General features: G+C 36.2%; 1 protein-coding gene across 1 annotated transcript in view; it reads right to left on the minus strand.

Annotated features, from left to right (window-relative positions):
- The window catches only part of LEMD3 (LEM domain containing 3), a gene marked incomplete at its 5' end in the record, with an annotated part of 47,542 nt that overhangs the window by 15,207 nt on the left and 18,632 nt on the right, over nucleotides 1–13,703 (minus strand). Inside the window, 5 exons of the mRNA XM_009706384.1 lie at nucleotides 1,028–1,176; nucleotides 1,257–1,336; nucleotides 3,216–3,283; nucleotides 10,381–10,447; nucleotides 12,916–12,950. Of these exons, the coding sequence (XP_009704686.1) occupies nucleotides 1,028–1,176; nucleotides 1,257–1,336; nucleotides 3,216–3,283; nucleotides 10,381–10,447; nucleotides 12,916–12,950 (399 nt within the window). The remainder of the gene's footprint in view (nucleotides 1–1,027; nucleotides 1,177–1,256; nucleotides 1,337–3,215; nucleotides 3,284–10,380; nucleotides 10,448–12,915; nucleotides 12,951–13,703) is intronic.

Here is a 13,703-nt window from a genome sequence, read left to right on the forward strand (position 1 = left end):
AGAATGGGTGTTAGTTAATGACAATACATCTAACATTTATACAATGGTTTATTTTTGAAAAGGTGCTTCATATTAACCTTAATTACAGATGAGAAAGTTGAGACAGAGCAATGTGCTCAGCGTGACTGATGAGACCAGTGGTTGATTTGGATACTGAGTTTTATCTCTGCATCCCAATTCAACCCTCATATCGACTATTACCAGAATAACAGCCATCTGGGACAGTTTGCCTTTGATTCTTTTGGCTCATCAAAAGGCTAGTGAAGGAGGTCTCAAGCCTTACACTCATAAGCATGAAACTGATAAGATATTAGGATAAATAATTTATTAAATATTCAATAGGTGCATGAGATGAACTCTGCATCTGCAATATTTCTAACTAGCCACAGGGAAAGGACTGAAGTGTCTGCACTCAGCTGTACCATATTTTTATGCTGCATACTTTTCAGTACGGTTAAGAATTAAATAAACTTGAAAGAATTTGAAACTTAACTAGAGTACTATCAGACTAAATGAATTAGTCTTACTGAAGGATTAGATAGATTTTTACAACATAGCCTTAGAGGTAAGAATTTTTGGTGACATCCATGTTGGGTATCCGACTTTTCCTAAAACTAGGAAAGTTATCTTTCCTGTAGTTATGTTTCCTAAGTTCCTGGAACAACAGTGAAATATCCTCAAAATTAAGGCTATCATGTCTTTTTACTGAGCTTTTTGCTTTTTCAAATCAGTTCAACCTGGAATTTTTGAAAGTTACAAGGTATTGCTTTGGCAGAGAAAAAGACTGAGTTCCCAAAGAATGAGTATGTTCAGCTGACCACAGCAGCAGATGATAGCAACCAATGTGAAAATACAGTGGTGCAACAGAAGTGCAAAGCAAACTGCATTGTCATCAGAATACTGATAGGAACTCCAAGATTTATGGTTGAATAAAAGCTTTCTCTAAACATTCTGTTTACTTTTCCCCATGCACTTACATAAACAAATGTTATAACAAAAAAGTTTGGTTTTTTTTTAATTAACTTACCCAAAAGCAATATTGATAATCTGTGAGTTACATTAACAAACGCACGGCGAAAACGACACCTGAAAGACATCTTTGGGCTAGTGGATTCCAGATACTTCACATCTGTCACATTAGTGACATCCATCTCATTAGGGTCATTGCTGAGACACCTATTCAAAAATATACAGTATTTATGAAAAAGGATATATTCTGTTAGAAGAAATTAAGTTAAGAAATAGAGCCCACTTACTTTATGCCAACATCTTCCCCACTATTCAAGATCCATTGTAATGCTGTGTTAAGTACACTTTCATATTCTGGATCTAAATCCTGTCAAAAGACAAATATCAATGAGTAATTCCACAAATAACCAGAAAGTTATCATGCCACAATAAAATTCAGATACTGTACAGATTAGTAGCCAGAACTACATGGTTTTGTTTGTGATTCTTCAGATTTTGCAAACATGTTCACCATGCAAAGTGAATCTATACATGCTACAAGCAGTTATCAGACTTATGAGCACTCCTTAAATTAAGGCCTGTTTGAAAAGCCAAGCCACATTCACTGTTTTATTAGCAATTCTAACCGACAGCAAGAAAAAAAAACAACTACTCAGCCACTAGGTGGTGCTCACTGAAAGTCTACTTCAAGAGTAAACCCCACGTTAGCTACAAACCCAGCTGAAAATGGGTCCTATAAAAGCAATTCATGTCTTGTCTTTTTTTAAAGCAGCTTGAGGAGAAGCAATTTTAACTGCTATTTTGCAAATAGTCCAGTGTTTGTAGTTCAAGAACTGATATTACTATATAGAAACTGACTTTAAATTAGCTGGTATCAACTATCACAGGAGAACATTCACTGCTATCTGAGCTAAGGCTGTCTCCATAGTTCACCTTGCATGTTCTTTTGCAGAAAAAGAAAAGCAAAAATGGAAATTACTATTGTATTTCAAATTACGCTCTCCAAGAAGATTTATCTCCCGTCTTTCCTTTGACCCTCACATAATGTAACTGGCCTAGAATTAAACAATAACTGTTTTATTTTCACTTTGAGAGTAAAATATTGAGGTTTTATCACTGAACACTGAAATTCTGCAAGGGAGTTATATTTATAGTCCCCAAATGATGAACTATAGGGTTAAATGAGACTTCAAAGTGACAGATTTTTGTATGAAATTTGAGCTTCCTATCAGAGCTAAAACAGTTGTTATCATAACAACTGTCATTCTTTCAGCACAACAGATAATAGGTAAGGCCATCAGTTATCTGGCATCAACTTAATTTTTTCCAATGTATTCTCACAATGCAGTGGTTTTAACCAATACAGAATATTATTGCCAAACCATAAACTAGTGTTAGCAGCTTCTTCAGGATGCTCTTAACGTTGCTCCTTTTTGTCTACTACGTAAAGATTTGCCAAAATGTAAAATTTCTATACATTTGTATATTAAAAGTCACATCAGCTTAACTCCCCCCCATGCAATCAAAGAAATCTTATACTCTCAGCCTTTTAAAAGCTTTAAGTAGTTTTCTGCTGAAGGGTACACCAACGTGGGCTAAAATAAACCCTACAGCTGTCAAGACAAGGCAAGAGTCATCTTTTATTTGGGGAGTGAGGCAGGGGAATGACAGAGAGTGGGATTTCATAATACTGCACACCTATCAAATTAACAAAAAGGCCTTTTTTGACCATTTCTATTTAAAGCATCAATGAATGGCATCTCCCCGCGGCTGCTGCCTGTCAGGCCCGCTGTAGAGATCCGCACATCAACCTCTCCTCCCAAAGAAAGGAAAACAGTATCCTTTTCTGTAAGTCTCAAAATATAGCATACTGACTTCTGGAGAAGCTTCTAGAGATTTGAATTTCATAGATTTATGATTGGGTCAACTATCTCCATCAATCCAAATTATGCCCTGGTGTTTTAACTAAAGGGAAGAAAACTGAATGCCACTGAAGCACTACTATCTACACTTTCGTTGCAATTAAGCCACTTTCTTTCACCTTCCCTCTTCCCCATAACCTTGCTACATCCCCAAATAAAAACTGTAAGTAGCATGTGTTAAAGACATCAATTCCAAACATTTCCAAATAACGTTCAATACCAAGTCAAATTTTAGTCAATATACTAGATATGAAACCAGGCCTTACAAATTGTAACTTACACAATTCTTATATAAAGTCAATGAAAAATACCTCGTTTGCTTACTTTTAAATATGCAGCTGCCTCCTGGACGGTAAGATTTCTTTGAATAGAGCTGCCACATTCATGTTCCCCTGGTAAAATTAAACTTTTGTTTATTTTGATCTAGTTATTACTGCATTATATAAAATAAAATCACCTAAACACAAGCTTATGGTTAACACAATCTACACAAGCAGTAGTGGCTCAATAATTCTCACAAGTTCCATTAAAATATGGAAAAATCTCTGGACAAATTTCTTCTTCAAAGAAAGTTAAAAAAACTGGAGATTGTCACAGCTAATAATATGTACAAATTGCATCAATACAACTTCAGGTACTGCTCAGAAAGTATATTCTGGTATTTACACTGAAAGTAGAACAAAATGTAGTATGAAGAACTATCAAAAGGACATTACCATAAAACAGTTGCTGTACTCAACTTCTTCCAAATAATTTCCATTTACTCTGAAACATGTATTGTCTTTTATACAGACCAAGTTAGTTCCAGTTGCAACATACCCATAACAGTATTTCAGGCACTAGAAAGTCACATTTTACATTGGTCCAAGTTACCGTAATAACTCATCACTTTCATGAACACACACAAAATCCCAATATGGCCTGAAACTGGTAGTTTGACCATCCTCCTAATTCTTTTGGAAAGTATGCAGAAGTAGTCAGGAAATATGCACAGTCAGTCCTCACAGCCACATGCCATCATCTTCCTGATTTTCTTTGCTAAACTGAAGGTACTCGATTCATGCAAAAAAAATACGTAGTGACAGTCACAACAACACAAAGTCACACGGAAAAGGAAAAGGCCTAACACCACTTTTATCTATCACTAGGCCACCATTTATGAAGAACTGTCAGGGAGTGGCAAACCACTTCTTTCCTGATCTTTCTAAAAAAAAAATTTAGCATCTAACACTATGATTTTACTTTGCCAAAACAATAAAATAGGAAACAACAAATCCAGTCTTTCACTGCCTCACGCTTACGCCTGCCTTACTCTCCTGAGCCCATGCCAAGCTATATTATTCCCAAAGCCATAGCAAGGCTAGGAAAGTTCAAGATACTCATGCATATACATAATATAAACCTTTGTTTACACTCTTTACAAAGTATTTCAAGTTGGAATTACTCCACACTGGAACACCCTTTAAATGGAGCAACTTCAAGTATTAGTTCCCTACACAAATGAGAACATTCAAGGCAATCTGAACAAGAATTAGGAAACACTAGCAAGTTATGGAGAAGCATCTTCATGTCTCATTCTCAGTAGGGAGTTCCAAAGAAATAAGTGTATCGATGAAGCAAAAGTCTTTCTCAGACTGCTAAAGCTAAGTTTGTCCAATATACTTCAACAGATTTAAGTGAATTTGGCCTTGCAAGCACATTGGCGTAACAGGGATGCTCTTCTCTTACTGCTGGGTTATAGAGAAACAGGAACACTGTTTTTAAGAGGGCTCATACGCCATCTGGCCTAGAAGTGCTGCTGGAACTAAGCCTGTGTGCATGCACATTATTTTCAAATCAAGCACTGAGCAGAAAAGACACTACTTTAAAAGTTGTTTCACTTGCTAGTTAACATGCAGCATCTTAGACTTTCAAAGTACCTGAGCCTACTGGAATAGCAAAAGCAGAGAGATCACTGGTGCAAACTGACACCACCTTTGCCAAAAAGCACTCTGAATTTAGAAGTTAGCACCAGAATTGGAGTTATGGGTTATTCTTGTATGTAATTTAGGCAGACATTCTTTTTGTGCAGCGTAAAATCTACAACCTGTAAATTTATGTGCGTAACCATCAGTGACTTCATGTTTCAAGATTAGTAGACTTGGGATAACTACGTATCATACTCATACAGTCTCTGGTGCAAACATACTGTTTTAAATCTAAAATTGATGGAATAAATACAACAAAACCAAAACGTACATACGTACAATTTCAATCAGGTATTAAGTCAGATGACATGAGCAATTCTGATAGGTATTTATCCATTTAAGCTTTTTTCGTTGTTTCGTAAGACCTGAAGTCTTCCTGGGGTCTTTCTAACACAGAAAAAGCACGTCAGTCATCATTTGACTGAGCAGAACAGCTTGTGAGAGCAGGGGGATGAAACCCTTCTGCTTAGGAGCTTTTGTTTGTTTGTTTTTTAATTATCTAGATAAGCAGGAAAGCCCATTTATGAAATAAATAAGAATGGAAAGGGCGAAGTTAATACACAGAAAAAAAACAAACAAGACACACAAACAGGAGACCAGATTGTGAAAAATGAATTCTTAAAAACAAGTTTCAGGATTCATTTCCGATTTTCAATCTTACGAGAACACAGCATTACCTCTTAGAAGAGGACAAAAGCTCCCTTGGATGGAGGACTACTGGATTACTTTAGTAGTTTTAAATTCTAATCTTATTTGCCTTCTTCCAGGCATTACGTTTATGCAGTATGCAGCCAACACACTGACTTCACAGCTTCTGGTCTCATCTTCAAAATCCAGCAGACAGCTTCCTCGCAGTCCTGCTTCTGAAGTTTTTTTCAGACCCTATTCCCTCTGAACAAATTTAACAGTTAAAAACGCCTTTGCTGCCTAGGCTCTGAGAATGTCTAAGGCCCATCAGTTCAAATTACCCTAACGCAATGCTGGGGGGAGAAATCACTTTCATCTTGCCTCCCACTCTAGGAACGAATAAGCTAATGAGAGTTACGGAGTTTCGGTCCTGTACAAAAAGCTGTTGGAGATGTAGTTTCTCATTCCAACCCATCTATTGCTGAGAACCATTTAACAGCTTTCTTCTGAGAAACTCATGAATTTGAAAGGCTGCAGAAAGTTAGGCAATTCACAAGTCAGACAACCTTCTGTTTTACTGCAAACAGCAGGATATTCCTATATGCCATTTCAGTCACCGCTTTAGCTAATAGTTCTGCAAATGAAGGCTTACTTTGAATAACTTTGGTGCAATCATTAACCACTTGGCCTGGAAACCCACTTTCCATAGTCTGAGCCAAAAATGTTTCCCAACTGTTCCACTTGAGGCCCTATATCCAGGAATAAAACTGAAGCAGAGGCAAAAAAAAAAAAAAATAAAATCTTTATACAGGTCTGCTGCAAGATACATCTGAGCTCTTTGTAAAAACTGCCCCTCTGTTAAAATGTCTGTTGCAAGCTTACAGAAAGCCTGGACCCTTGTGCTCAAACTTTTCTTGGACACAGATGCCTTTAATTTCAAGTGAAATCAGAGAACCATTCTACTTGCTTTTGTAGGGAGGCAAGAAGTAACACATCCCAGCGAGGATCACAAAATTACCTGTTAGCTTATGTCAGTGTACTTGGGCAAGCCACTTAAGAAGTTGAGTTCTTCTCCTAGAAATACTAACAAAAAGCAACTAAAGCCTCAGTTCTAAAGAAACATTTAAGTCTGTTCTCACAATTGCTTTCAATACAGAAAATAAGTCAGATCTGCTTTTCCATGCAGGCTAGAATATTTGAAACTGACTTTCATTTAGGCATTTAGCTTAATTTATGAGCTGCAGCATATATAGTTAAGAGAAATATTCAGAATTTTAAAGTATTTGCTTTACAGTGTAAAACATTCTGTCATTTGGTACCAGAACCAAAACCCAGTGGAAATCTAATACTTTATGGAACACATGGATTTAGCACAGATCTCTACCTTATAGCTTGATGCGATAGTCAACCAACACAAAAAGCAAATAGTGTATAAAACATTTGTTTAGCAGGTCTCACGTTTAGTGTCCTGCTGCAAGTAACCTGTAAAGTGGGTAGCTGAAGAATAGCAGAAGCAGAACAAGTGCTGTGAGAGCAAGTAAGAATGCCTGATCTCCCAAAGGCAAACTCAACAGTTTAATAACACTGCAGAAAAGCAGAACTTGTTAAATAGTCTTTAAATCACTGGTTGGAAACAGCACAGTATCAGTTACCTGAAGAACTGAAGATTAAGGAGAGTGACAGAACAGAGAGCTTGTGACAGCAATCAGATACAGTAGCTGACATTTGAAATTAGTATTAAGTAAAATCTAGTGTTTTGCCAGGATTTTCTTCCAGCCATGGATTTATCACTAAGCCTTATTACATATGGAAGTATAATTCACCCCAGCATCTCAAGGACCCGTGCTGTCCATTAGCTCAGAAGGAAACCATCTAAATCATCACTCTATGGAGAATGTCAAGCAAAAGAAACATCTAACTAAATACAAGTTCTTTACATACAAGAAAAGAGGGTCATACTCATGGGTAGCTGACTGCTTCTTGTGGACAGAGTGGTTAGGTTTATTCATTTTGCACACCTGACTAAAAATGGATGTGATCTATTGAAGTCTCTTCATGAAAGACCAAGACATCCAGTAACTAACATATGCCTGAGGGAAGCTAATTTAAATAAAATATATTTTGGTTTAGGAGAAAGTGTTAGGCACTGAAATATATACCGTGTATAAAAAGTTGCTCCTTTGAAGAAAGGCTGAACCATTAGACAAGAACACAGGAACACAAACTTCAACTCAGAAGTGGACTAGTTTCTTGTGAGGTAGGCATTACTCACCATAGGTTTGGCAGACTATTAATTCTGAGAACAGTGATGTATTAAAGGCAATCTGCTTTTATATAGGATAATTAAATCATTTTACATCATATCAGAGCACCACAGTACAGAATAGGCATCTACAGTTGGAACACAGCGTATTAAGTCAAATAAAATTAACAAACTGTCACCCTGACTTTTTCTTCCTTCAAACAACTTTGTTTTACCTTCTAAAATAAAAGCCCCATCACTTGGCTCTCCAATTGAAGTTGACAAGGTAAGAAACTAGCTCGGTAAAAAATACAAGAAGTCTAATAAAACAAAGAGGGTTAGAAACCAAATTCTGCAGTGACTATCTTCATGGTAGTCAAGATGTTGAATAAAGCTTAACAGAACAGACTACTGCAAGTTTCCAGCCTGCCTTTTTAATATTAATAGTTATAACATGAACAAACGATTCATAGCCAAGCACGAAATGAGAAAAACTTTTCCAAATATGTGACAGAGAGACCTGAAAAGCACCATTTTTACTAAAACTATATTCCTTTACTCCTCTCTCTTTTGAAGTGGTGCACTGTGTACAAGATCAACACTTTTAAACCTTGCACCTCTCTAGCAACTTTCTCGGTTCTATGCCTTTTAAACAGATTCCAGACATTGTGCCAGGTCTACATCAATATGGTATTCAAAAATGGACAGCAGACTTCTTCCTCTCATACCTTAAGAAACTTGGCGTTGAGGATAACTTCTGTCTAAATACAGATGAATTAGGTCATTTTTCAGACTTTATGAAAGCAATTCTGCTGAGCAGCCAGGTAATCTCGCAATACAGCTTCAGTTTGGGGGATCATCTAATGAGAAAGTATAGCTATATTTTTTGAAAGTAAGTACTGAAGATTCTCCTGGCCAGGAACAGACCGAGAAAGACTAATGCATCTTTGAGACCCGGGCAAGAAAGCAGTCAAATTCCTCTCATGAGGCAGACAGGTAAACATTTTTAGAAGTGTACATGCACATAGGTAAGCAGAAGCTAATGAAGAAAACTCCCTTTCTTTCACAGATGTAGAGATGAGGTGTCAAACCTTTCTGTCCAGGCAAGTACGCTGTTTACTGTATGGCCACCAGTGGGACAGATGACACACTGAGGGAACAGTAAGTTGTTCTATTTTCTTTTCAAAAGAGGGAGAGAAGTAGCATAACCCATTACTTCCACTTCACACAAGTCAGCGCTCTACTGCAGACAGCTGTGGGTCTCATAAGACATTCCTACACACCACAGGCTGGCTACCCTGTATGGAAAAAACACCTTTTGGCCCCAGTGATTTATAGCACCGGATTATCTATGTACCATCTATTAAGTGTGAAATAGTTTGAAACAGATAAAAATGTATCAAGATGCAACTGACCTGTGAAAGATCAATGCTGCAAGGCATTCAGAGTCACAAAGCAACAAAACGAAGACTAAAGCAACTATTACGTTGCATGCACTCAGGTTAAACATTCTTTCACTATTTTGGGTTAAAGAATAATGCAAACAAGAAGAAACTTGTGGGGTTTGTGCAAACATCTATTTTATTCACTGCAGATACTGTAAAAGCTCTGGAAACAAAAAGCTTCTGCAGGAAGACTACTCTTGCAATTTAAACCTATTACAGAGCTGCTCAAATTTCTTACAGATTTCCTATACAGCCTTGACATATTAAATTGTCAGCCTCATATCTGACACGGTTGTTTTCACGTTTTTTAATGTTTGAGAAATGTCTGTAGCACCTCATAATAGCAGAAAAGCCTTCTTGGTGAAACTTGCTGTTGCAAAACAAATAGTTGGCACAAAGCATAGCAAGGCTTAAAAAAACCAAAAAACCTGAACCACTGCCTCCCAAACACATTATGGATTAAATAAGCACGGGTGATAAATAAATGGCTTAATAGTCATGAAATACATTCTGCTGTAACTCACACTCACCAGATGCCAAAGTTAAACACAGTCTTAACTTTACTGTTTCCGGATTGTTATGTGTAAATATCTACGCAGTTTAAAGCTGTGTTAATTATGACTCTAGGGAAAAAGCACTATATTTTTTACTTTGAATGGTCAATAATTAATGCTAATCCTAAACACCATCTCTGACACATTACTATATATGGCACTTTTCATTACTATATTATAAGTATTGTTAAGTTGGACTACTTTGTCTAACAAGGCAATCCTGTTCAACCACTATTGTTCATTGTATTAGTAACCCTTTTCTGATTGTTGCAAAGTATTTTTTTCAGACATTTTTCCACCATAGTGAAATAGCTGCCTTTAAAGGAAATACATACTCCTCTCCACATACAGCATATTTAAAGCTTTTAATGAAATCAGATTAATAAAGCATTAAGACATTGGATCAAAAACCATACAGTATCACAATATTCAGCAGCCTATCCTGTCAACTAAAAAAACACTGCAACAGAGTGCTACACTAGTGAAAAAGGCAATGTGTATGAACTAGAAATGGGATTTCTAATTTCCCAAAATGGAACTCTAAATGGCTATCAGGACCCCAGCATATACCAGTTGCTGCAAATCATTATCTGAGCATAGACTTCTTTGTAGCTGTTGCAATAACCCTTAGTCACAATATTTTTAAAGTGTTACCTGCTACTTGTGCCAATTTATCATGAAGTGCATATAAGCTGTTCATCATGAGACTTATTTCATCTTCCTAGAATTAGAAAAACACATTAATGTTAAACCAAACATTATTAGAGATGTATTTTCTTCCATTTACGCAAAAAGTCTTTATATACCATGAGGAAAAAAAAAGGTTTTACATATACAGGTGGAAAGCTGTAGTGTTTCACACATCAACAGCGATGCATGCAATAGATTTTGAATCAAAGTATTCACCATATTGATTTTTCAGATCTTGACTAAAACTAAACTAGATTACAACCTGGACTCTGATGGATCTGCCAGTTAAAACTGACAGCTCAAAAGGTTATTTTAATACTACTGAGAGAACAGTGTAATAACCCAAAAGAAGTTTGGTGGTTTGGTCTTGGTTTTTTCTTTTGATAATTACTATGTAAAAATAAACTAGTTTTATTCTTAATAAATGTGCAGTGACACTTGAAACAAGCCACACTAAAGTACCATCTGGTCATATTCCTGCATAAAATTCATAGCAAAGTAAGATTTTTGCTGTCTACCTTCAAACTACAGTAACTTAATTAGAAAACAAAACAAAAAAAACAACCCAGAAAGCTGTGGACTATACAATCTTGTTGATACTTCCTGCATATGCCACTAGTATAAAAAGGTCTAATGCACAAAACAAGCATGAATATGAGTTGTCATATAATTGTTGCTTATAGGGGAGTTGAACTTATCAAGATATTGAGCAATTTCATTGAAGTATATCCAGAAACATTTTATATTAGAAGGAATTATTCAAAATATGAAGATGAGGAACATGCAATTACATACACTGAGTACTAAAGGCTATTCTAAAATGTTGTGGGTTGTTTTTGTGTTTTTTTTTTTTTTTCCTTAAGTTGGCTCTGATGCCTGGGGCAGCCAAATGGCTGAGATAAGACTAGAGCCTTTATGCAGAAAATATGCAAGGAAAATCATTTTCCAGTTTGTGCATCTGCTGGTTATACTCACATTGGAAAAAGCTAGATGTATTTTACATTTAATTCCCTGATGCACCAGCACTGCCTGACATAATTTTAAAATCTGAATTCTCCAATTTTTTTCCATAAGAAAACCACTACCAGAAAGCATAATACTTCTTTCATTGATCAAACATTTGACAAATTAATTCCCATAGACGATATCAACAGTAACCAGCATCACCTCCCTCTATTTTGGTCCTACAAAACCATCATTGAGATTAAATTGATATAGCTGGTACTCCCCAGGAAGCTAACCAATCTTATTAACTCATTTCCTGGCTGGAAAATACTGGGCATTGCCAAAGAAGAAAATCAGTCTTTACCACCCCACCACCACTACCACCAGCAGTGCCTCAGGTTCCATTTACTTGCCAGTAGGTACACCCATGACTTCACCAATAGCCACATTGAGACAGACACATGAAACGTTTTTGTGACCCAATTCTTTTTCCATAAATGAATGGTCAGACCCGTAAAGGAAGGAACTGAACAGTATAACCCTCATAGCTAACAAACAATCAAGCATGGAGTAGGATTACTATGGAACAGCGCACAAGAAACAGAAAAGAAAGTAACACACAAAACAGGTTCTCAAGCTGTCAAGTCCAGTGCACAAGATGTATTCTCTCTGCACTACTAAAGTAATTCTCAAAAATTCCTCGGAATTTACTGCACAAAATTCAATCTGTTCAAAAGATTCAGAAACGTTTTCTACTCAAGAAACTAGCCAGGGCTACCTACTTAAAATTCTCAATTATTCACTTTTGGAGAGTTCAATCCTAGACCAAAAAAAAAAAAAAAGCCACACCAAACAAAAAAACCCAAAACAAAAAAAAAACCCACACACAATTACTTTGCAATATTTGCTTATATATGCCTAGCAAAAACAGATCAGTATGTTTACAGTCCAGACAGAAAGACTGACAGTGCTTCTCTCTTCTGGTCAAAACACATGCTGTAGAGCTAAGAATAATACAGATACCTTCAACTGTAACATCTCAAAAATGGTTATCCCGATATTCCAGTTGAAAGAGTGAATATAGGAACAAGTAACAGAATAGAATCAAAGTGAAAAAGACAAACTTTAAAATCCATTTTCTGAAGGAGGCTAACCCTTGCTCTTCTATGGCACTAAATGAGATCCTGGAGTTTCATGTCAGTCATCTCTTACCAGCTGTCCTTTCAAGGTTGAGAAGCCAAATGGTAACAGTAAGAGACAAACTGATAAATTTAGTCTCAAAATTTACACCACCTCATTTTTTCCTCATAGCTCTACAACACAAGTTATATGACATTTTCTTAGTATATAAAGCAACCAGCATGCCACAGCCAAATCTTGCAAGCCTAGTTATATTGCCCGAGAAGAAAGTAAAACATTAAAACATTAGCGTTGCAAGAAGTGCGTTCATCTCACACAAAACATTCTGAAACTGCATTGTTCTGAACAGATCTATATTGTTTTTACACAATCATTTGACTGACTCAAATCTCAATATTAAGTGGTTTCACTTACTTCTATTTTTAGTTCTTCACTGAAGGGATTCTTGACTGTCAAAAAAAAAAAAGAGAAAAAATTAATTCATTCTAGAGTCTGAAAATACTAAAAAGGTATACCAACACTGCAGCTTTATGACAATGCTGTAATCTTTAGATAAAAACAAACAAGTCCATAATATGACAAATAACAATTAGAAAGCTATTAACCTTTGACTTCACTCTGCATTTGATAATGCACTATACTAGCATTTAGGTTAAACCAGAATCTTGTACATCGCAACTTTCACAGCTATTTCCATGCAAACAAAACCATGCTTGCCATTTGCCAAACATTTGTTTTAACGACTCAATTGCAATGAAAACATAATTTGAAGGTTTTACACTTTTAGTGTCTAGTTTTAAAAAGTAAAACTACTTTTTTTACTAAGCAATAGCCTATACAACACAAAGCTGTATAACTCATCAGTACTCTCTGTTTTGACAAGAGAAAGAGATGATACACTGAGAGATCAGGTGAAAAGTGCAGTGTGACTAAATGACCATTCCTTTCTTTCTAAATAAAAGACTTTTCACAGCTCCTGAAAGCTTATCTGTTATATTCCTCTTGGCTATGAAAATATATTCTTCAAGGAAGAGAAGTTGAAGTCAGACAAGTAATTTGTGCTATGCTTCCACTTAAGACCGACCAGCTGGTCACTGAAAAGTCACCAAGGCAGGAAGCAATCACCATTAAAGCATATTGTCCCACCTTTCTAAACCACAAACTCTTGTTTCACCCACAGTTTGAGCTTACACAGAAATTAG

This window comes from Cariama cristata, unplaced genomic scaffold (assembly GCF_000690535.1).
Source record: "Cariama cristata isolate BGI_N322 unplaced genomic scaffold, ASM69053v1 scaffold318, whole genome shotgun sequence".
NCBI lineage: Eukaryota > Metazoa > Chordata > Aves > Cariamiformes > Cariamidae > Cariama > Cariama cristata.